The sequence below is a fragment of the Centrocercus urophasianus genome, unplaced genomic scaffold, assembly GCF_019232065.1.
Source record: "Centrocercus urophasianus isolate 14NV4802_14NV808 unplaced genomic scaffold, USGS_Curo_1.0 seq_10, whole genome shotgun sequence".
Lineage (NCBI taxonomy): Eukaryota > Metazoa > Chordata > Aves > Galliformes > Phasianidae > Centrocercus > Centrocercus urophasianus.
The window spans coordinates 80,891,054-80,914,350 of record NW_024884142.1 but is presented as its reverse complement, the minus strand read 5'-3'; the positions used below and the strand labels follow the sequence as shown (position 1 = coordinate 80,914,350).

Below are 23,297 nucleotides of genomic sequence, written 5' to 3'. Positions count from 1 at the left end.
GTAACTGTACTGATTGAAATACATTTGTACAGAGTATGAAGTAGTGCTCAGTTATGAGTTCAGCTTGGTTTTTTAATTATTGGTCAGATTTGCTTTCTCATGTGAAGGTGAATGCTTTCTGTGCAATGAAGGTACCAAGCACTATTTGCTGTTTGCCTGCTTCATGCCATTCCTGCTTTGGTAAGGAGGATGTTCTGTACTTAAAAGAGCTTTCACTCAATCTGTTTTAAAATCAGAAGTAGCTTTTTCCTCTGTGACTGATTTTGTTAGACCAGTTGGCAGTGTCTCGGGAAAAAAAAACCCGACAGTTTGTATTAAACAAAAAAGCCCTTGGATTCACAATAACTGATTCGGAAGATTTGGATTGAGCAATGCCTCTTGTATAATCGGAACTTGAGTCTCTACTACCTTAGAGAACCACGTATTTTAGGACAGCGTTCTGCTGCAAAATGATTTCATAAATCATTAGTAAGGTAAGGAATGCAGAAGACACAGATCTGATGGTTATATGTGGATTGTTAACACTGAAAAAAATGCAGGGCTTTCAGCCCACAGTCAAATACCAGGCTTTTGAAAATGTACATATACAACCTTAGCCTACTTCCCAGACAGATACTTTAATCCATCAGTATCAGGCAGGATGACATGGGGAAGACAGTTCCTGAGAGCAGCTTTATTTTCAAAAGAAAAGAAACCTTTTCACCTGCTAAATTTGGTAATAACCAGCCTTTTTCCTGGTGAAGAATGTATAAGCACTGCAGTTGAATTTGCCTGTAAACAAGATTGTGATGTAAGAGGACTGACTTCGTTATTTCATTGTTAATGTGCCTTATGAAAACATGAGATGGTTAAATGTGTTCATACCTTCTTGGTGATTGCACTTAGTATTGGTACACTTAGCTGGCAAAAATAAATGCTGAAATGTGAGCTCTGCAAAAGAAGGGATGTGCTATAATTTGTCTCTTACTTTGGACTTAGGTGGATGGTCATTTAGTTGGACAGAAACGACCTGCTGCTAAACAGTTAACTAAAGGAGCGTTGTAAGTCATTGGCTTCTTTTGTAATTTTATTACAGATATTTTCTCCAACTTTCATCTCCCTTTAGTTTTTGGTAGTGTATAAACTTTGGCTAGATTATGTGCTAATTACAGATACCAATTTCCATTGCAGTATGCTACAGCAGTTACAGAAGGATCAGATGCAAGCTGTGACACCAGATAAAAGTCAGTTCAGATCATTAAATGATGCGTTTCAGAGACTCCTTTCATATCATGTGTGTCAGGGGTCGCTGCCGACTGAGGAAGACTTAAAAAAAGGTAATTTCCATCTTTTAAATTGGCATTGGGGTTGTAATTAACGTATTGAGAGAATTCTTTGTGCAATTTAGAGCAATTAGAAAGGAAACGTTTTAAAGTTTGTGCAAGTTACTGAAGTACAGCGTTTGAAAGTGTGTTCTTGTCTTTCTAGTGGACAGTGAATTTGAATCTGTAGCTACACAGCTATTGAAGAGGACACAAGCTATGCTGAACAAATACAGATGTTTACTTATAGAAGATGCAATGGTAAGGAGCGTAATGCAAATAGAAGAAATGTTTATATAATGTGATTGAGTTTGTAAAAATAACACAGGAAGGTGAGAGCTGGCATTACAGTTGATTTTGTTTATTCTCTTTAATGATATATCACTGTGTGTGTGTATATGAAGAAGTATATATACACGTATATGTGAAGTTTACTGTTGTACCAGCTATTTCAGTGACCAGCTTGGATTTTTCAGTGTAGACTTGTATCTTAAAATCAGTGATTTACGTTGAGTTCATTTGACACACTGCCAAAGGCTGCTGTTCATTTGTAAATTCAGTAGATGTTAAGGGCACATTAACTTCTGCTGTTTGTTTATACTTTGCACTTGCTCTGAACAGGCTGTGCTTCCAGTGGACAGCTATATAAGGAGCCTGGTGCCATCCACTTATCTAGTGGGTGGGAGTCATTTATCACCAGTGATAAGGTCTTCTCCGTCTTCCCTTCTCCAGACTGAGCAGTCCCAGGTCTCTCAGCCTTTCCTGATCAGGGAGATGCTCCAGGCCCCTAATTATGTTTGCAGCCCTCTGCTGGGCTGTCACTAGAAGTTCTGTCTTTTCTGAACTGAGGAGCTCAGAACTCCAAATATGGTCTCACCAGAGTAGAGTAAAGGGGGAGAACCTCACTTGACCTTCTGGCCATGTTCATCAACCCCAGGTACCATTGGCCTTCTTGGCCACAAGGGCACACTGGTGGCTCATTTTAATCTAGGAAATTGTTAGTTCTCCTTAGAAACTGGGTGGAGTTTCCTATTTTTATCAGAAATACTACTAATTGAAATGCTTTCACAATCCCAGGTTTGAGGTAAAAAGAAATCCAACTTGCACAGTTACTTGAATGTATTTTGGAAGTATCGGGATCTCATTGTGGCTTCAGACACAATAGTTTTCAAGTCTGAAAAAAATTCAAAATTAGAGTATAAAAAAATTCAGATCAGATTCAGTTAGGAACAGGAATGCATAGTAAGACAGGATCTCATAATAGAAGTGTCACAACTAACATGGCTTTGGAATCTGGCAGTCCTGTTTAAAAGATAGTTACCATCCATGTACATTTGCAAGTAATTGCAGTGGAAGAGAGATAGAGGTGAAAATCTGTTCTTCTAGCATCTGGAATGTTGTATGATACATCCCGTTCAGTCATTTTGGAATGAAGTTACCCAGAAGAATGCTTAAGTTTGGAATTAGTTACCTGTGTTGTGACTTAATAGCCAGTGAGCTTTTTTTCTGTGATGGATGCATCCACTGGCATGAAGGCATGGACTGCAAAATGCAACTCAGCGTAAACTACTTGAAAATACCAGTACTTCTGGGAGAGAAGTGAAGAGGAGAAACAAGATCGTGTGGTGATCCCAACTGCAAGATTTTTGCTGTTTTTTTTTTTCTTCTGAAAATTACTTCATGTCCTGTTTTCTAAGAAAAACAGTGGTAACAAATGTATTCAGTTGTGAAAAGCTGTGATACTTACAACTACTATAGTGATTCTAGTTGTTAAATTTAAACCTCTACAATTCTGTGATTCTGTAATACTTTATTGTTGAATTTCAAAAGTTGTGGTCATTGTAAGGATCATTGAAGATGCTATGGAATTATGGATGATTTTCACACGTATATGTAAGCCATTGAAAAGTAACTAAACTATAAGTGTTTTAATTTAGTACAAATATATGAGTGACTTCAGAGGTGTTTTTTTTTTTTCCTTTTCCTGCAGCGGATAAATCCATCTGCAGAAATGGTTATGATTGATAGGATGTTTAACCAGGAAGAAAGAGCATCTCTGACCCGGGAGAAGCGTCTTGCACTAGTGGATCCTGGTAAGTGATGGTTAGCTTCTGAGTCTTAAGCATGTTTGCATAGCATCATCAGTTAAAAAATATCTCTATCTACAGTGAGGCACTGATTGTTAGCTGTTTTAAAAACTATTCAGAGGGAGTATGGTAGTCCAATTTAGAGGACTGAAATAGTAGTCTTTCTGATATCATATTAGAATATTTAGATACTTACAGCGCTTTTAGTATGGTTTTGCTGTGCACATTATCTGCATACTATGCTGCTTAATGTGGTGATAAGTTCCTACTCTTGAGCATATGCATATTTCTTAAAGACGTGAATTGCTAGACTGTAGATGTTACCTAAATTTGAATACTAAGAAAAACCTGAACAATTATTTTGTAAACATATGCTAGATAGTTAAACATGGTTTTAGTAAACGTAGCTAAAATAAAATGTTGCTGCTTAATTTTTCAGATGGTTATCAGGCTGATTTTTGTTGTTCTGCCAAACAATTTGATAAAACAGCTGATGAAGCACAGACCAGCAAAAGTGACCATCAGTCTAGCAAAGCATTACCTTCTCGAAGTCAGACTACCAAAACCCAAACCAGAGACCGACCAAAATTCAGCTCAGCAGAGTCCACAAATCACAGTAAACTTCCTCTAGTGCCTAACAACGTTTTGACATCACAAGAAGGAACTACTAAAAAATCGGAAAGCCTCATTAAAGCTTTAAAGTTTGAGAAAGCTAATTGTTCTTCTGGGAGCCAATACAAGGCCCTTCCTGAAGAAAAGATGGCTGGTAAAGTTCTTACCAAGTCAGCTGAGAATTCTTTGAGTTCTGAAGACTTGTCAAAAACTGTATCAAGAGGCAGTCATGGAACACACAATAAAATACCAAGGAATACAGTCCAATCTTTCTCAAAGGTAACATGTAATAATTCCTTCAAAGACAAAACTCTGAGGAGCCCTCCAAAGAATGAGGTTTTACATCCTGATAACATGAAAGGCTCCAGTGAACCCCAGCAAGACTTACTGCTGAGTAAGAGTTTAGAAACGACATTTAAGAATATCTTGGAACTTAAAAAAACTGGGAGACCGACACAAAATGAGGCATCGAGTAGTGGCTCTGTTGACTTAGAATTTCCTAATTTTTCACCTCTTGCTTCACAGGAAAACTGCTTGGAAAAATTTATTCCAGACCACAGTGAAGGTGTAGAAACTGACTCTATTTTAGAAGCAGCTGTAAATAGTATCTTAGAGTGTTAATAGTTACAATACCCTGGAAAAGTTATGTTTCTCTTAGCAGAAGCAAATGTGAATGACACCACAAGTACAGCCTGACATACATTTAAGGTTAACCTTTCTAAACTAGATTCTGTTCTGTGTTTGAGAGCAATACTCATTGTGGTTACAGTGAGATAGCCAAGTAAAGTTAATCCTTGTTAGAATGCAGTCTGTTAGGGCCTTACTATTTCAAGTATTATTATGATAGTGCTTTTGATAATTGTGCAGTCCTGCAGCATAACAAGGTTGCAGGCCGTTAGGCCCTATGTAATATGGTAATATACTGACAATCACAGTCATTTGAAAGGATATATTTATTAAGAAAATGTTTTTTAAAAAGCGATGGAAGCAACAATTCTCCCCTACCCTTTTCCCCAAATCCACAAAAGATTTTTAAGTTGTTCTGGAAAACCCACTGTACCTCTATTCAGAAGTGATGATTTGCTTTGTAATGGAATCTGTGTTCTAGGAGTCTTAAGTTGGAAGGATGTCATCACTGTGTTAACAAGGTTTCATAAGTTGAACTTAAAGTGCTTTTCTATTGCTTTTTGAGCAGAAACTAGTCCTTGATATATTTGTAGTGGGTAAGTTTAGTCTGTGAGATGATATTATATGGTCTTAGTCACAGTGGCATGATATGAAGTAATAAATGCTTGACTAAGGAAGGTAGATTGGAAGCCAGTAAATGGCTTCTTGTGTACAGGTCGAGGCCATGATAGAGCCATGAATTTATATATATATTACATATATAGTAACTCTTCTTGAAGAGCTATTGCGTTTTATAATTGGATGTAGTCAGCCTTGAGTCTTTCTGAAGTGGTATAATTTTTTTATTTTTTTCTTTGATTTTAATTTTTTTTAATTTTTAGACCAAGTGTCAAAAGCACTTTTATTTGAAAGCTGTTAAGATATTTGTAGCTTATATTTTAAGAGGACATTAGCCTTACTCAGAAAAAAAATTAAGGCCAGTGTTTATTTTTGATTTTTTTTTAAATTTTGCTATCAGAGAATGTTGAAGCATCCACTGTAGCAGTCATAATTATCAAGATATGTACAGACCAAAGTTGATCAGCAGTCCCATTGTTAAAACATATCTAAAAGTGTGTAATTATTAATTCATATTGTAGAGCCAAGTGAAACTATTGCACGGTTTGCATTTGGCTTGCTGTCATGTTGGTAAAATAGAATCTTATTATTTTATTTATTTATTTTAATCTATGATGTCTCTTTTTTTTTTTTTTTTTTTTTTGCTGCCCATGCTGCTTTTTCATAGTTTACCTTGGTCATGAGTGCTTTTGTGCACATAAATACGCTGGCATTAGTCTCGTGCAGGTAGTACATATGTCTGCTCAGGAGGATACAGCTTTTGTGATTTCTAAGATATGCTTATGTTCTCCCCAGACCTCCCCTCCAGTTTCTTAGAAATTACCAATCATTTTCCAGACTTAATGATTACAGTCTTCATAACCTCGAGGCTCATTGTGACAAACTGTGGTTGTCAGTTAGATTGCCAGGAAGGAAGACAAAAGGTAGAGTTTTGTTGTCATGCAGTTCAGTCCATCTGAATAGCGTAGAGGAAAGCAGAATTATGTCCTTGTGACAGTGAAAGATTACAGTGCAACTCAGTATTGAGCTACAATCCACTGTCTGACCGCTAAAGGAAACCAAATCTCGAAAGCAACATGAGAAAGATGAACTTGTTTAAAATTCATTTTCCCTTTTGAAGTGGATGGAAATGCTGTTGTTTTTTTTTTTATTTTTTATTTTTTTAATGTTCCTAGTTGCCATTTTAAAGAATTGTGCCAATTTTAAAGTACATGTTTGTTAAACCCAACATTCCCGAGTGTTGTATAAAATATTCAAAGTAATAACGAGCATTGCCAGTTTTAAATTTTTAGCTAAGTAAGTGTCCATAGAATAGACTCTCAGGCAGTGATTTGTTCTATTACGGGTGAAACTGATGATATAGTCTTCACCTGTTGCCTTTTTAGGTTTAATAATACTCATGGCTGTGTATTCTGAAGCGTATGTACTTGATGATTTTGGAAATTCAGCTGTTCTAAACGATTTGAGAAGAAAGCCAGTAAGTGACGCAGCTGTGTGCTAACTAGTTAATTCTTTTATAGAGGGGAAAAAAAGTTGCACATTTGTTGATACGTTTGCTTTTTGTGCCACCTCAAAATGGATACAGCATCTGTACAGCAAATACGCAATTGGTGCATATCAGGCTGTGTGTCTTCTATTGGATCTTATTTTGGGGTGGGGGGCAATGACATTAAAAATGACAAATTGCAAAAAGTAATGATTGTTGATCTGGTCAGACACATTTCCCTGAACTACTTATGAGAGGAGCCCATTGAATGAATTCAAGGTAAATGTTAGATTGATCATGTTCTGTTGTTCACTCCTTTGAATTCATTTCTAAAGGAATTCTGGTGCGTTATGAAGCAGGAAATGAAAGAATTGTACTTTTTTTTTTTTTTTTTTTAATTTAAGAAGTCTAGATTAATCATATGGACTCAAATCCAGCAAAGTATTGTGAATGTGCATGACTTTGAACATGTTTTCATTATTTTGCTGGATCAACATTGTGTTCTCAATGTTATTTAATACTGCCTAATATTAAAACAAATTTTAAACTGGCAATTAAGAAAAAGATGTTCATTTTGAAGATTTTAGTATAATTTATCTGTTAGATTAGGGAGGCCTTACAGACTGACTTCACTTAAAGAGGATGTGTCACTTATTGTCAGTGTGGTATGGACTTTATTTGCTTAAATACCTTCATTTGTAAAGTATGTCTCACTTGAAATTGCTTTGTATACATTTTGTAAAAATATTTATAAAATGTTTTGTAAAAAAAAAAAAAAAAGTATAACAAATTGCAGTTTATTTTGTTATGTTGGATAAATACTGTTAAAAGACACAAGTCAGTAAATATATTGTTAATCCATGGATAGGAAATGTTTAGTTGGAGATTACAAATTGAAACAACCATTGCAATACAGCCAAAGATTTGGGAAAAATGCGTATCTGTGATTGTCTTGATTTAACTAAGTTGAATATTTACATTTCCAAAAGAGGGATGCTCTCAGTTTTTAGTAATGTGGTTGCGAAATATTCCTACTTCCGTGCTTTTAAAAATTTCTATATTATGTAATACTATATAGGCCAACTTTTCATACTCTATGAAACTTTTGAACATACGCTACTGAGGCTTGGTTCTTCTGGCATAGCATACAGCATTACATGCAGTAATACTCATACCAGAATAACAGGATTGACTGTGATCCTGCTATGTTGTCGTTATAAATCTTACCATGATGAGGTTGCTGAGAGACGCTCTCCTTCTCCTGTCTGTTGTCACAAAATAGAGGTATCATCTTCCTGATACCTCGGGGAGATACTAGAAAAAGAGTTTGTGTTTGTCAACCAGCCATCTCATCCGAGTTGGCAGTATTTCCCATTTCTTTATTTTGGCTGTGAGAAGAAGATACTTTAATTGCTGATGATGTAATGCTTCTTCCTACTTCTAGAGGGGTAATGACTTCTTACTGTGATTGAATTTTGCAGAAAATGTGCTGAGATTCTGATCTAGTAAAGCTCTTATGCTTGGAACTTCAACACTTTATATTTGGAGGCTATGAAAATGAAGGATTGGTGAAGTACACCACCTCTCATCGTGGATTAGGGCCTGCCAGTTGCAAGGTAGAAGTCTTTATGGTTAGTATTCAGTTATTTTGTCAACAAGACAAAATAAACTTGCATTTTGAAAGCTTCTCACATGGATTCAGTCAGTAACAAAATGAATAAAATCAACTATCTGTTATTTTAATCTCTATTTGGGTTAGGATGGCTAAATGTGTTGTATTTTTTTTTTCCTCTTTGGCATATCCACATAAAATTACAAGGCAAGCCTTTTGGACTGTGAGACATTGGATGTACAGTTGACTATACAGCTCACGGTCACTTCAGATTATCTTTTTGTTAGCAGAGCATGGTATGTTTTAGTTGCCTTTTAATAATAGTTTTGGGGTGAGGGGGTAAGCAACTTGTGTTTATTCCTTCCTTCAAGGCAGAATTTCTGAAGGTTGTTGAGCACGTGAGATAATGCGTGTCTGATTTAAGAAGTTTTAAAAGAAGTATCCATAATAACTATGTGCAACAGATGAGCAAATTTGAGCAGTCTTGCTGTACTAGGGCAGAAAAAGATGAAGGACATACAGTGGGAAGAAAATTATAAAATCATCCTATTGTAATGCCAAGCATATTTCAGAGGGGGTTGGGGTAGCACACAGCGTGTTGGGAGAAGCTAGTTCAGAATGTAAGGCCTTTCTCTAATGTACTCTTAGCGTAATGTGTAGCTTTGTTAAGGTGTGTGCCAGCATCTGCAGCTTACCAGGTCTCTGCAGTGTCGTCCTCTGACTTCTGTACTGCAGGAGTGTACTCCATTTTTCCTTTTTTTTTTTTTTTTTAATAATGAATCTGTGGAAAATGAAATGTTCCCGTTTGAGGTAAATTGTAACTATGTTAAATGGATGGAATGACAGCAACTTTGGAATTTGGTGCTTTGAAGGGGAAGCAAAGTCAGTCCATGCACATGCATCTTAATGGCTTTTAATACTTCAGCTAACTTTTATGTCTGCAGAGCTTTTCACTGCATGATGCAGTCATGCGAGGGGCCAAACTTTCAGAACTGTGCTGAACTCTTGGCTGTATGAGTTGCCATGCATTTGTCGATATTACAGCTTGTCCATATAATGGTTTTTCATTCCAGTTAATTTCCTAAGACAGTTTTGTCCTCACACAGCTCAATGTCTCTGGAGAGATGCAGTGCAGGCCTCTGACATTGCCTTTCTAGAAATCTAGTGCTTGAGACCTTACCCACAGTCTGTTGAAATGGGTGGAAGAAAGCTTTTCTGTTAAGGACTATGATGATATTTCTTTTCTTAAACAAATCCACTAAATTTGTTTTTTTCTTCAATGGAGAGTGATGCAAGGACTTCCAGACTCTACAGTGGTTAACATCTCAGCACCTGGGTAGACAGTATCGTATGGTTAATGGAATTAGAGTGGTGATCAAAAGAAATGTGTTCGTATTAAGTAGATTGCTTTTTTTCTCTCTAGACATCATTACTTTTAATAATTACTACACTGTTCTAAAATAGAAAACCTTACTCTCTCAATCAGCCCAATTTGGCATCAGTGATTGTTTTGAACTGAAGGGGCTTATATTCTAAATATGGGTATTTTGTTGCTTTCTTAATTTGCAGCTTTGAACTATTGGGCCAGCACTGAGAAAACAGATGTTTGTATGTTATGTTCCTCTCGAGTTAAGTTTTGTAAGCCATATAATTAATATTGCTGTTACTGAATTTGAATCATTTGTTTTTAATTCAGTTTCAAGCTGACTGCACTTCAGACTAGGACTTCTCCTTCCAAAGTGTAATTTCAAAATGCATTAATACATAGAAGCTAAATGTATTTATTTTAATCATCTAATAGACCTTTTTTTCCCCTCTTTTTTTAAGCCTGCTTGGGACGATGCATGTGTTGTGCATATCCTTTATGCCAGGAGCAGAACGATTGGAAAACTGCTGTAGTTCTTTTCAGCTAAATATTGCCAGGTATACCTAATGCTGATAAATGGCAAACAGAATAAAAGGGTGGGTAATATCACAAAAAGTGGTGAATATTACTAAGGTTAACCAATGTGACCTTCCTTTGAAGGTGTAATTAATTAGGAAGCAGGAGATTTGGAAAACTCTATTCAACAGGGGCAAATAAAAACTCTGCATCTGCAAAAGATTAGATACAGAGTGCTTGGGAATGAGGGACTCTGCATAAAGAAACCTCTATGCATAAATTTCAGGTGAATCTGAAGGAGAGCAGGCTCCAGAGTTTGGGAAAAACACAGGCAGGTAGGAAAGTGTGGGAGATGGATTTTGTGGGCAGCTCTGGAATGTAAATGGTTAAATGTGATTTTTTTTTTTTTTTTTTCAAAACACTGGATGTTTTTTATGTTCTGGAACTTGCACAGGATTGTATCCACTGCTGTATTAGGTCATGGAGTTAACACATCATCTAAAATTATTGGTCACAGCATATTTTTCCTCCTTAGGTTTCTGTGAAAATACCTGAATGTCGTAGGTAAAAAATGAATTTAGTAATGTAATGAGTATTGCACTTGGATGTAGGCTTGCATGTTGTAACTGTTTCAACAATGGACCCAACACAATCTGAAAGGCAGTTGTGAAGGGATGTGCCTGATCTGCAAGGTCTGGTGTTAAATACTAAGAACTGTGAGTAGACTAAAACACTGAGGTGTTTTCATCATAGTGAGTAGTGATTGTCATTGGCAACATACTTCTTACAAGAAATAAGAAAGACGTGGAAGCTACTTGCTACTGTGCTGTTTTTTATTGGTTTTTAGTAGTTTCTGTTTGTTTTTTTTTTCCCTCTGCGAGGTTGCATTTTCCTTATTGATGGAAAAGAGAACTCTCGTACAGTGAAAGGTAAATTCTGGGTTTTCAATGAAGATGTCTACGACCTAGTGACACTTGTGATAACTAGTGTTCAACTTTTGAGAATGCATTATTTTACTCTTCCCTGATCACGGGGGAAATTTGATTCTTTGACAGCCAGTCTGAGAACTCACTCTTCAGTGTTTCCCCAGGGAGTTGAAGAACTGTTTTTGAATTACACCATATTGAATTTGTGGAAGCCTGAAGAGGAGCTCTTGATTTGTTGTTTTATCTGATTTGTTTGTCAAATCTCAAACTACAAAATAAAAAAGGATCCTCAAGTACCAGTAGTTTAAAGTTACTTTTACCAGTTCTTGTACTAGTGTTCTGTCAGAGATTAGGTTTGTTCTGTTGTTGTTGTTTTTTCAGAGCCATGTGATCAAGCATGGTCATACAAACAGTTGTAACTATTTGTCTGTACTCCCATTTTCCTTATGTGTGTTATTGGGAGAATTCACCTGGAACTTGTAGAAAGGCTAGCACAGAAAGACTTCTGCTGAAGGTGAAGGTGTGTTTAGCATCTACCCCAAATAAGGTCAAGGAATGTTCTTTCTTACCTGCCTGGCTTAGTAGGAGTAAATATTAACATAGATGTTGGGGAATGATGTTTGCAGACAGTGAAAACTTGGGAATTTTGTTTATGTACTTATTTGTCTGCCATGCTCATTTCAGAATGAAAGTTGCTAATTGCAATATTATGAGTTCCACCTCTTGTACTTCTGATCCTAGGGTCCAGTCAGTGCAAGGATGCAAGTCTGAAGGTTGGAATTAATGCTGTCACAAAAGGGGAGATCAGGTTAAAGGAACCTCAACATGTTATAGGCAAAAGGTAGTTGCATTTGTCTGCAATCCAAAGACAGTTATTGACTTGAAATGCTGGGTTTGTGTGTGTTTGGACGGGAAGTGGAGAAGCAGTAGACATAAGTGTTTAAAGGTCAGTTGTTCTTACAACAGTTGAAGAAGGATTTTTGTTTGCTCCTTGGGGGAAGAAAAAAAAGATCTTAAAAAGATGGCAGTAGCTTTGAGCTGTTGAGTTGACTGAGTCACCTGTGAAAGCTTCAAAAAAGAAAAAAAGGGGGCTGGGAGCTGGAAAACAGAGAATACTCAGCTGCCTGTGTGTCCATTCAAGGAGTAGTTCAGAAATGTCAGGTTCTGTGCAAATAAACAGTAGGTTTCAATTGTCTGCTGCTAATTATCACCCAAATTTGATTTGCACGCTCTTCAAAGGGACTCATATCTTTCCATTTAGTTACTTGTTTCACTGTGATGGATCTTTAATTCAAGCCAAATGTGGGTCAGTTTCCAGCTGAAAAAAATATGCTTGGAATGTGTTTATCCATGGTCATTCCAGTCTCTCTTTTTAGTTTAACATACGTGTTGATTCATGGCTTCGGTGGGGAGGTGAATTTGTGTCAATCTGTGAATTGGCTTTGCTTGTTTGGCAAGTTTGTGAAGGGTTTGGTCAGTTGTAGAAGGGCTTAAATAATAATTGTAATGGAGTGTTTCTGGTGCACTTCAGAGTAACAAGATAAGTCTTAAAATTTTATGGATAATAACAAAATCTCACTCTAGGTACATTTTTTTTCCCCATCTATTCTATCCCTTTATGCAAACATAGGTTAATTGGTCTTTTGCTCACACTTTTTTTTTTTTTTTTTTTTCCAACTTCAATAGCTTTCATAGAGTAGGCAGATCATTTGCTACTCTATCTGCAGTGATGCAGTCTTCAATCTCTGAGGACACGGAAATACTAGTTGCATGCTTGTCCTCCCATCAGAAGTACCTACAGTAACTACAGAACATAGGCCTATAATGAGAAAATGTGGCAATTTAAGAGTGATGGTTTAGCACTTTGTTGGGCGTGTTGCAGAGCTGAGTTGTCTGGGAATGGGCCATGGCACCCTGCTCTAGGTGTCCCTGTGTGACCAGGGCTGGGATCAGATAGACCCCAGTGTCTCTTCCATCTTTACCCAGCCTGTAATGCTGTGCCCGTTATGCTTCAGCAAGATTTGTGAAGACTGATATATTTCATTGTGCAGGGCTAAATATGACTTCAGTTTCTCTGGCTGCACTTTTGTATCGAGCTTTTGTTGGTCACACGAGTTGGATATGTGAGAACAATGCATTGCTTTCTGGTCCTTTTTGGTCTGGGAAGACAATGTGTCATAGGGAGGTTAAAAGATTGAGTTAACATTCATATGCTTAGTATATGCTTAGGAGAAAAAAAACAAAAGGAAAACAAACCAACACCACAACAGAATTTCAGAAATCTGTATGACTATCTTGTAAAGGGAGCCTGTATTTCATTCTTGTGCTCTCATTGGTTAAATGCAGAGAACAAGTTAGTGCTACACTGTGTGCCCTATGCAGTTTTTCATACAGTGTGCTCCTGTACTTATGCAGACTCACCCTTTTTGATCATTTGGACCTGATGCCAACTCCAGTTACATGACTGCCTGCTCTTCTTCCAGGGATCCCTGGGATGCACAGAATGGTGTGGGTACCTTGCTTGTCAGCTTTCCCTGACCTTGCTGCTGTTGTTTGAGAAGTTATGCCCTGACTCTATCAAGTGTTCCTTTTGTGCTCTGCATGTATACTTATGGTATCAGTTTTTCTTAGGTTTTTGATAGCTGATCCAGTAGAATCTGATCTGAGCCTAAGGTCTTTGTGGAGCATGGCAATACAGTAGGCGTCATCTTTAGCAGAGCTGTCTCTTGAGTGTGTACCATAAAATGCTGCTTATTGTACCTCTCTGCTGGAGGATCAGTGGTATGCTGTAGCTCCCAACTGCAGGCAGCCCCTCATAAAGTGCTGTACCAAGTGAATGCACTTGATCTTAGCAGGCTTTGTCTGCTTCCGGTGTGAAGGAGATTTGATGTCCACTGTCATCTATGGTCTCTGATCCATCGCTAATGTAGCTGCTGGCATCTCCCTGGGGAGCAGGCTTGACCTCACCCTCAGCCCATGGCAATGTGGTGCTGGCAGCTGCTGTCTGCACAGATGGCAGGGTCGTATTCAGACACTTGAGCCTCTGTTTTCTGTGCACCTTGAAATTGGTCTGTGATACAATTCATTATTTATTTAGTGCTGTAATCGACCCAGCCAAAGAGAAATCTGCCATCCAGCTGGCAAGGCACTTAGCAGCCACAGCGGGGAAATTGGTAAATCCAACCCACAAACTGCTGCCTGCTGAGATAAACCTGGCTAGCTCTGCTAATTGTTATCAGCTATTTACGGTTGCTTGTTGCATTGGTACAAATTCTTGCAAAAACTTTATTTGAGGCTGCACACTGTATCCTGTTCTGCACGTAGGGATGCACAGACCTGCAGTGGCAATGTTCTCACAGATAAGGAGACCTGGCTGCACTCAGATCTGGCTTTGTCTTCAGCCAGGTAAGTGGGCTTATGCTGAAAGCACTGGTGCCTCCAGGTAACGCATTTTGGGATTTTTGGGAGTGGTTTTTTTTGTTGTTGTTGTTTTGTTTTAATCTTCACCAAAGAAGTAAGAAGGCACTAGAGTGCAGGTAGATGCTAACATTTACTCTGCAGACACCCCTTTTTTTTTTTTTTTTTTTTTTGTAAATAGCATGTATAAATGTATAGAAATGTTGTGGAGCCTCCTTCTCTCAGGAGATACTCAGGACCCTCTGGGTGCTTTCCTACTCAACCCACTGTAGGGAACCTCCTTTTAGCAGGTGATCTCTAGAGGTCTCTTCCAACTCCTATAATTCTAGATTCTGTAATCAGGCACAATAGTACTGAAAAATGTGAACTTTTCCCAGCAGTCTTAATGGAGTGTCAGCTTTGAAAAGCTAATTTAGCTGCTGCTTGCTATGCGTTTAATACCAAGCTAATACATTGGGCTAGTTCAGCTATGTGGTACTTGCTAGGTGTCAGGATGGGATTGGTTCAGACACCACAAAGAAAACATCTCTTTAAGGTAAATGTGTCATCAAAGAGGAAGAAACCTGGGACTGTGGAAACAGACTGGATCAAGATAATGATATTATGATTCTATATATATTAATTTGAACAAAGTGCATGGCAAAAATACAAGAAGTTGAGAGACATGAAATTAAAAAATCTGTTTGCTTAGGTTTATGAAGGAATCAGATATAGGGGAACTTGACAGCATTGTGGCTGACACAGAATCAGATATTTCCTTTAAACTTGGAGTACATGAGAAAAAGGGCAAATAATGAAACAAAGCAAAACTTCAAGTGAAGCCAGCAAACCTTTTATTAAGGTTATATCTGTTCCAGAGTAATAACAGTGTAGTAATCACCATCTTGTGCAGCAGCAATGGCGTTTGGTGGTACAAGGTTTGGAAGCCTGCAGCATGGTGGGGTTAAAAACAATTCACCTTGAATGGGGACAGTCTCCACAGTCTGTCACCAAAAAGAATTGTAAGTGCAAATTTCAGGGTAGAGATCTGCGTGATACTTTTCTTTAGTGGTCTCTAGGATGCTTGTCTGAATCTCTGGTAAATTTAATGATGCTCTACATTTAAAATGCAAGCCCAAGATTCTAACTGTGCACACTCAACCATCTGGGACAGGAATCTTTTCTCAAAAACTCAGGAGCTGTGGGGCTGGGGAAAAGGGCATTTCTCAGGATTTTTCCAGATGGGTGGAGGCTGTGGGTCCCCCCACCACTTTCTGGCTCCTCCACGAGGTGGGGGAAGCAGTTCATGCTGCAGCCTATGCCCACTCCCCTCCTCGCAGCAGCCCTCTTGCTGCTTGTTCCTCTGGGAAGTTCCTCTGTTTCATAGTGGTGATCCACCTTCAGGGCCTCTGCGAGGGGTGCCTGCGTGGCCATGCCTGCTCTGCCGCCAGGAGGAGAGTGGGAGGATGTTTTCACTAGTACTTGGTGTCTGCACGGGCTCTGGCCTTACCACCACGTCTCGTTTTGCTGTTTGAGGTGAGATCTGGAAGGAGCATTTCTCAGGTCTGTGCTTTCAGTCCGTGTGGCTCCTGGAAACAGCCTCGTGTAACGTGCAAGTCCCTCTCCTTGTCTTCAGCTCTGTTACTCGACTGATTTTTCTTTTTCCTTTGATCTCTGCTCTCAATGAAGCATAGAATAGAAAATATTGGTGAGTTTTAAAATCCAATTCAGTTCATTTCTGTTAGCAGATGTGTAGTTTTTTGTTTGATTGATTTTAATACCCGTGTAGACGCAACGCTGCTTCTGTTTTAGGGGGTCATCTGGTGGCAGCTGATGTGAATTATTCTTTAAGGCATTAAAGTGCGCTTACAGTGGTATTAGGATAGTACTCAAGCTGTACAATGTGAAAGCAGGCTATTATGATAAAAAACCGTGGGAACTGGATGTTTTTAGGTGACATACAGTGTGCAAACCCAGGAGCAGAACTGGAGACTGTGTCAGTAAATTGCTTGGAAAGAAGGTGGGAAGGGGTCTTCAGGAGCCACTTTGTCTTCAGTAAGTTACCTCCTGTGCCTATGCCACTCTTAGTCTAAGGCTGCAATTACATCCTTATGCACAGTGACATTTTGCTTCCCTTTAGCCACAGTGTGCTCTGTGAACTGGTTGTTTCGTCTGGCTACCTGAAATGAAAGTTATGTGAGTTGCAGTATGTGGTAGGAAGAAGAAGTGGGAGGTGAGGAAGGTGCAGTCTTGATAAATGATACTGCCAGCAGAGAAAATGTCCACCAACCTGCTCTTAAACTGCCCTCATGTGTATAAAAGAGTGTACTCTACGGTGTCCCAAAGCTTTTATTTTCTAGGGGTGGAAACTGATAGGGTTGGGTTGGTTTAGTCAACATATTTTTTTTTTCTTTATTGGTACTATTTGTACTGGTTTCCTAAAGGAAACAGGCAACAATATTATTTTTGCCAAAAATCTTAGTCATGATAATGCAATATGAGTGTTAACAGACATGGTTCTGCTTCAGTAGTATGGAAATTCAGTAGCAGTGTGCTACACGTGAAGATAGATCGGAAGTGCCATCTGTAACATTTAATGAGATGGGACAGCGGTTATCCTTAAGCTGCCGGCTGTTTGCTATGTAGGTGGGAAGGGAGGGAGTGTTGCAAGTTCTCCAGCGACAGCAGTGTTGGAGGCAAAAGCAATGGATGACTGCAGAGAAAACTCTGTTTGTTTCCTGTGGAGCTGGGCTGGAGTGATGACCAGCCTTGGCGTCTCTCCTTGGCCAAGTGGTTCCTTGCTGGTGCTTCCCATGGGTTGCTGCTTAGAGAGATATTGTGTTTCCTGCTGCAGTAGTGGCCCTGCCATCGTCCCTGTCGCTGTGGAAATCAGATTTAAATGAGGCAATAACATGTTCAGCTCTTATGCTGAGGCCAAACACATCTCAAGAAAAGACTGCTTGGTTCACCAAGTGCATAGCTGATGACACATGCATTTATGTTCCCTGGCAAACCAAGTTAAACAGGGACTAAGTTGGGCAGACGTTGTAGGAGGTAATATTTTGCTATAACGTAACTATGAGCAGCTTATTCTCCTTTCTACTTAAGGCATCACTATGCATCACTCTCCCAAGAGACGAGTATTCTAGGGAAAAAATTACAACATACAAAGTCTTGAGAGTGCAGTAACTATGCAATAGGGGACAGTAGCTAAAATGAAATATTTAAGCACTTGTGCATCTGTCTCCTTTTTATAAAAATTGTGGTTGTTTTTACCTCAGATATTAAACTGTTAAATTAATTCCTGAAAACTCAGTCACTCAGCTCTCAGTGTGCCTAAATTCAAGCCGCCTTTCAGTAACATCAGGTTCTGTGCAAATAAACAGTAGGTTTCAATTGTCTGCTGCTAATTATCACCCAAATTTGATTTGCACGCTCTTCAAAGGGACTCATATCTTTCTGTTTAGTTATTTGTTTCACTGCGATGAATCTTTAATTCAAGCCAAATGTGGGTCAGTTTCCAGATGAAGAAAGAAAAAAAGTTGGAATGTGTTTATCCATGGTCATTCCAGTCTCTCTCTTTAGTTTAACATACGTGTTGATTCATGGCTTCGGTGGGGAGGTGAATTTGTGTCAATCTGTGAATTGGCTTTGCTTGTTTGGCAAGTTTGTGAAGGGTTTGGTCAGTTGTAGAAGGGCTTAAGTAATTGTATGTAATGGAGATTTTCTGGTGGGCTTTAGTGTGAGCAATGCAATTCCTGAAATTACACAGGCACAAAAAATCCCATTCTGCTTGAATTCCCATCCTACCTATAAAAAGATATCTGTGCAAGGATAAAGTAGGGAAATGGAATAACACAATCTAGATTTTTTTCTACTTCATTGATTCTGAATTAATGAATGCATATATTGTATTTTCTGCAGTCTCCTCAGCTGCAACTATGACCCTGTCCAGAGTCATAAAATTTCATTCACAGAACTGAAGGAATTTTGGACATTTTCCTTTTAAATTAATAGAAAGCACCAAGTGCAAGACAGGGCTATGGCAGAAAAAGAAATAAATCCCTGTAATAAATACCACATGTGATCAAGATTTATGAAGCACACAATAAAGACTAATTTAAAAAGAGAAATCCCTCTATTCTCTTTCATGTGGCTGAAGGCATCATTTCTGGCTGTCTTTACAGGAGACTTATTCAAAGATTTAACACCCCCTTCTGTTTTTCTTCTCCTGGAAGCTTGGAGAAGGATAGTTTATTAGCTTACTATTCTTTGGATTCACATGTGACCCCTGTTTTCTTTTTAACGTGGAGTAGTTGGTAGGCATTTGGGATATTTTTTCTTGACAGATATCTTTTTCAAGATACTTCAGCAGTATGATGTGGCATTTCCTGTGTTTATTTATGTCCTAATAAGAATATATTGTGATTGTGTATTGTGTTTTTTATTGCGATCTCAACAGGGTCTGATACAGGGAATTCATCTTTGCCAAATAGAAACTTTTTTTGTTGAGTTCTGTGTTTCTGGATTCAAGTTCTACGTAATTGGATAATCTCCATAATCTTTTTACAGTTTATTTTCAGTCCTGCCAGGTCCAACCCATGTATCTTCCCCAACAATGCAGGTGGAATATATGTTGGTAAAATGTGCTGGATGCAGTATATGGGACACATCAGGATGTATATGATAGAAGTTTCTGGGCTGGAATATCTCAGCATTTGTTGACAAAACCAAGCGGATTTTACTCATTTAAGAAAAGGATGAATAATACACTTAGAACATATACTAGCCTGCTGCAATTGAAATGAGAGAAAATCCTAAGGGAGGTGCATTCAGATTCATAGGTGTATTTCATTTAAATTTCATTTATTTTTCTTAAGATTTGGTTTTGATGTACATAGGCACCTCTTTTTTTTTTTTTTTTTTTTTTTTTTGTAATACTTGTGGCTGTTCTGCGCAGGCGGTGAACAGAACTGCAGTATTATTTCTAAAAGATACAGTTTACAATTCGAGGTTTTCAGTGACCACATGTAAATAAGTTGTGAGTTTGGTACTTGCTAACAATGTGCCATTGCTAAGACTTTCCAAGAAGATGGCCATTTGAGCAGTCATTGTGTTGTATATTCTCATATAATTCCTCCACAATCTTCTTTTTAGTGAGAGTATCCCATAATCCAGCCTTTACTTCTCCTCAGGCTGGTTAAGTTTCACCAGAACGAACATATGAGCCTGCCAACTTTCTTTCCTACAACATACTGCCTCTTTTTTTTTTTTCCAGCATGCCCAGGACACAAGAGGTTTTTGCCTTTTTATGTTCTCTAGTGCTCTGGATAATATCTAAAAAGATTTGTCTCTGTTAGATTGAAGCCCCAAAGTAGCAGTTACCTCTTTGTGGAGATCTTGAGAGTGGGTGGTGATGGGCTCTGTTAAGATCTGTGGTTTAACCATAGCCTTCACAGTAATTGGAATTCACTGTAGTAAAATCATAGCATTCATCTTTGTAAGGAATCTGTGGCTGGCTGCCTGGAGCTCAGTTTATACCATTAAAACACACTTCAATTTCTAAAATATATTGGAATCATACTACCTCTATTTCCACTCTTACAGTGAAGATTCATAGCTGACTCTGGGAACTTGTGAATGTGATGGATGTTTCATGCCATCACTGATTTTGAATAAACACATGGATTTTCTATTGAGAGGTTACACAGCAATAACCGGCGTCCTTCAGGATGTGCATTCCACATGTATTAACATTTGACCCTTGTTTCACAGTTCTCTGTATTCTAGAATTTCTATTTGAATTGAAAATTGAGAGAAAACATGAGCTTGAAGATGGGCTCCAGCCATTCCCAGATGAGGGAAAAGGGATGGGAGAGCCCTCCGTGTATATTGCTACGAATCATGGAGGCAAATATTGGGAACACGAAACCCCCCAGCCTTGAAAAAGTGCCTACAGAGGAGGCTACATCCTGAGGAGCTCTGGCAATGGGCACTTGGTGGTAGGGAGCCTGTGGCACCTTTGTAATCTCTTTTCCTGTCTGCTGGAGCTTTAATGTTATTTTAGGATGCACTTGAAAATCAAAACATTTTCTGACTTTCAGATCAACCGCTGGTTGTGTATCCATTTCTTTGGTGGAAATGATTCCGTTTGTTTTTGTTTTTTGTCTTTTTTTGCCTTCCAGGAGGAGAGTTGACCTGAAGTTCTCTGTTAGCTAAGTAGTGTATAATAAATTGATTTTAAAGCAAAGCTATATTTTTTGAATCACGTTTAGCATTCTTTTGCTTCAGTAACAGGGTCTTTATTTTCAAAGTAAAAGAGAGCTTGAATTTTCCTTAATGCTTGCTACTCATAATAGAATAGAAGGAAGCTTTCCTGCTCTGTAATCTGTCATTCAGACTTTCTGTCAGTCTGTTTCCCTAGATAGCTTCTGTGACCCTTTTCTCTTACAAAGCTTTTTAACTGGAGTGGTCTTTTGATCTCTAGCTTTTTATCCACTAGTAGCAGCTTTGTTGCACCAGGAGCCTCATGCTGGCTTGTTTGTGAAGAAGGTACTTAGCTGGAAATACCTTGATGCATTCTTGGTAATTGAACACATAGCCTCCTATTTACATGAATCAGTTCCATCATAGAAAAGATTCTAATAAATCTCCAGACCCACCTAATTGGCATCTGTACTACATTGTATTACTCCTAAATTGATAGGCAGCCTGTGTGTCAGAGCTGGTTCTGCCAGGCTCTCACACTTAGCCTATCTGTAACTTGAGTTGCCTTTACACATGTAGGAATTTACTTGAGCTTCAGTATGCGGTATTTGTGTACTTCTGCTGAAATGGTTTTGTTCCAGGAAGTCTATTGGAGCACAGTGAAGTATTACTTCTGTTTCTTGCCCAGTCCTAAAGGCAATTGTTTGTTTATTTTATTATGGCCAAAAGAGGAGTACCAAAAGAACAAACGAAGAGAGAAGATTTTAAATGGGCTTTCCAAAGAATACAATTCTATATAGCTCTGTCCTGAATTGAAGTGCAGACAAATGAATTGACCTCCATAAGCTTTTATGGGGGCATGACAGAAATAAGCTCTGTGTAGAGCAAAGAAAGACATTTAATCCACTAAAATTTCTCAAGGGCATCCTACCTATCCTTCACATGAGGGGAGTTTGGGGGCTGATGTGATTCCCCTACCCTCCTCCTGCCCCCTTTCTCCCCCCCGGAAAAAAAAAAAAAAAAAGAACCAAAATAACCCAAATCCACTAAAAACAAAGAACAAAAAAACACAACCAAAAAACTTCTCTGCTTTCACACTTACATAACTTTATTAATTTCATCAGAATGAGATCAGCAAATTATGGAACTGCTCTGTGCTCTGATTCATATAACTGAACCTTTGTAAGGGCTCAAAGGCCAGTAATATCCAGGGCACTTAAAGGAAGGTCTGTGACAAAATACCTGCCTTCCTCCTCACCCATTGATATGAAAAAAATGAGCCTTTTCTGTCCAGAGGAGAAACCTCGTCACAGATGTCCGTGCCTTTGACACCTTGAGGCTGTATTATGTCATTGCCATGCACACATGCAGGGCTGTACATTGACACCACTGGAAACTAGAGCTTGTGCATAACATGGAGCCTCATGCCAGGAATGCTTCAGATCAGCTCTCTCCCGCTAATAAGCTCCTGGGTAGAATTTGAGGTGGGAGTTCTAACTAAAAAGCCCTAAATGGTTACCCAGGAGACTGCTTCTCTTCCTCTAACACAGCACTTGTAACTGAAGTCAGCCAGAGACACTTGACCTTGGCTTTGGAATTTACTTCCCAAATCCATCCACCTGGGCTGGGACCCATCAGAAGTTAGAGCAGTCTGTGAGCTCTGTTTGTCAGCCTGAGGCACTGGCAGGAGATGGTCTGAGAGACTGGGGTTTGCTTTTGGCTGAGGATGGCAGTGGAGCCGTGTGGTTTTTTATCCTGGTGAGTACTGCTATGTTTTTAGTTTAGTTTATTTTTCCCCCTTTCCATGCCAGGAAGAACAGTAAATTGTTTTTGAAATGATACCATAGCTGCAGTTTCTACTTGCCATCCTGAGGCTTGAACTGAGGCATCATGCACTGTATTTTAACTGATGACGTTTTTGACTGCACTGAAATCAGTGGAATTACATTCATTCTGAAGATATATTCCCTTAAGCAAAACATTTCTGATCAGATAAGAATCTTTAAAGAAATTCCTTGCAAAGATGGATGAGATCAGGAAACTCTGTTAACATAGCTTCTCTTTAAAACTCTGAGATCAATGAGGAACCATTTTACAACAGAAATGTCAGATGGAAAGAACGTGACCAAGAGAAGCCTGAGCAAAAGGGAAGGCAGAATCCATGTTGATGTTTGTCATGCAGTCTTATTCACAGCTCATTAAATGAAGTGGGAAGCTGCAAAAAGATAGGATGTACTTGACCTTGTTTTCTGCTGGAAAGAGGCAGGACATGCAGTGACAGTTCTGCAGTGGTGTGCACACTGCTTGCATTCTGCACCAGCTTGGTCAGTGTAGCTTGTGCAAGGTACCATGATGTGGTGTCAGAGGGATGCATCGAGGAATTTAAAGCTGGTAAAGCTGGACCTGGGGTATTTTGGCATCTGAGTAATTCTGTGTTCTCTGCTGTCTGCCTGAAGAAAGTGCTTGTAAAAATACTTGGGGTTTGTAACAATGAACAGGAAGAAATGGTGGCAAACAAATTTGCCATGTTTAGCAATATAAGT

General features: G+C 38.7%; 1 protein-coding gene across 15 annotated transcripts in view; it reads left to right on the top strand.

Moving 5' to 3' along the window:
- Positions 1-23,297, top strand: part of BICRAL (BICRA like chromatin remodeling complex associated protein) — a 113,922-nt gene that overhangs the window by 23,369 nt on the left and 67,256 nt on the right. For 11 of the 15 annotated variants that reach the window (XR_006170767.1, XR_006170778.1, XR_006170772.1 and 8 more), the window contains exons 7-13: positions 979-1,040; positions 1,171-1,316; positions 1,468-1,562; positions 3,292-3,394; positions 3,828-6,722; positions 8,213-8,362; positions 10,171-10,266. Coding sequence is in view for 3 of the 15 variants with exons in the window: in XM_042830067.1 (XP_042686001.1) it covers positions 979-1,040; positions 1,171-1,316; positions 1,468-1,562; positions 3,292-3,394; positions 3,828-4,621 (1,200 nt within the window). In the remaining 12 variants the exon portion in view is untranslated. Of the gene's footprint in view, positions 1-978; positions 1,041-1,170; positions 1,317-1,467; positions 1,563-3,291; positions 3,395-3,827; positions 7,668-8,212; positions 8,363-10,170; positions 10,267-23,297 lie in introns of those variants that run through there. The other 4 variants (XM_042830067.1, XM_042830076.1, XM_042830084.1 and 1 more) reach the window with 2 other exon arrangements.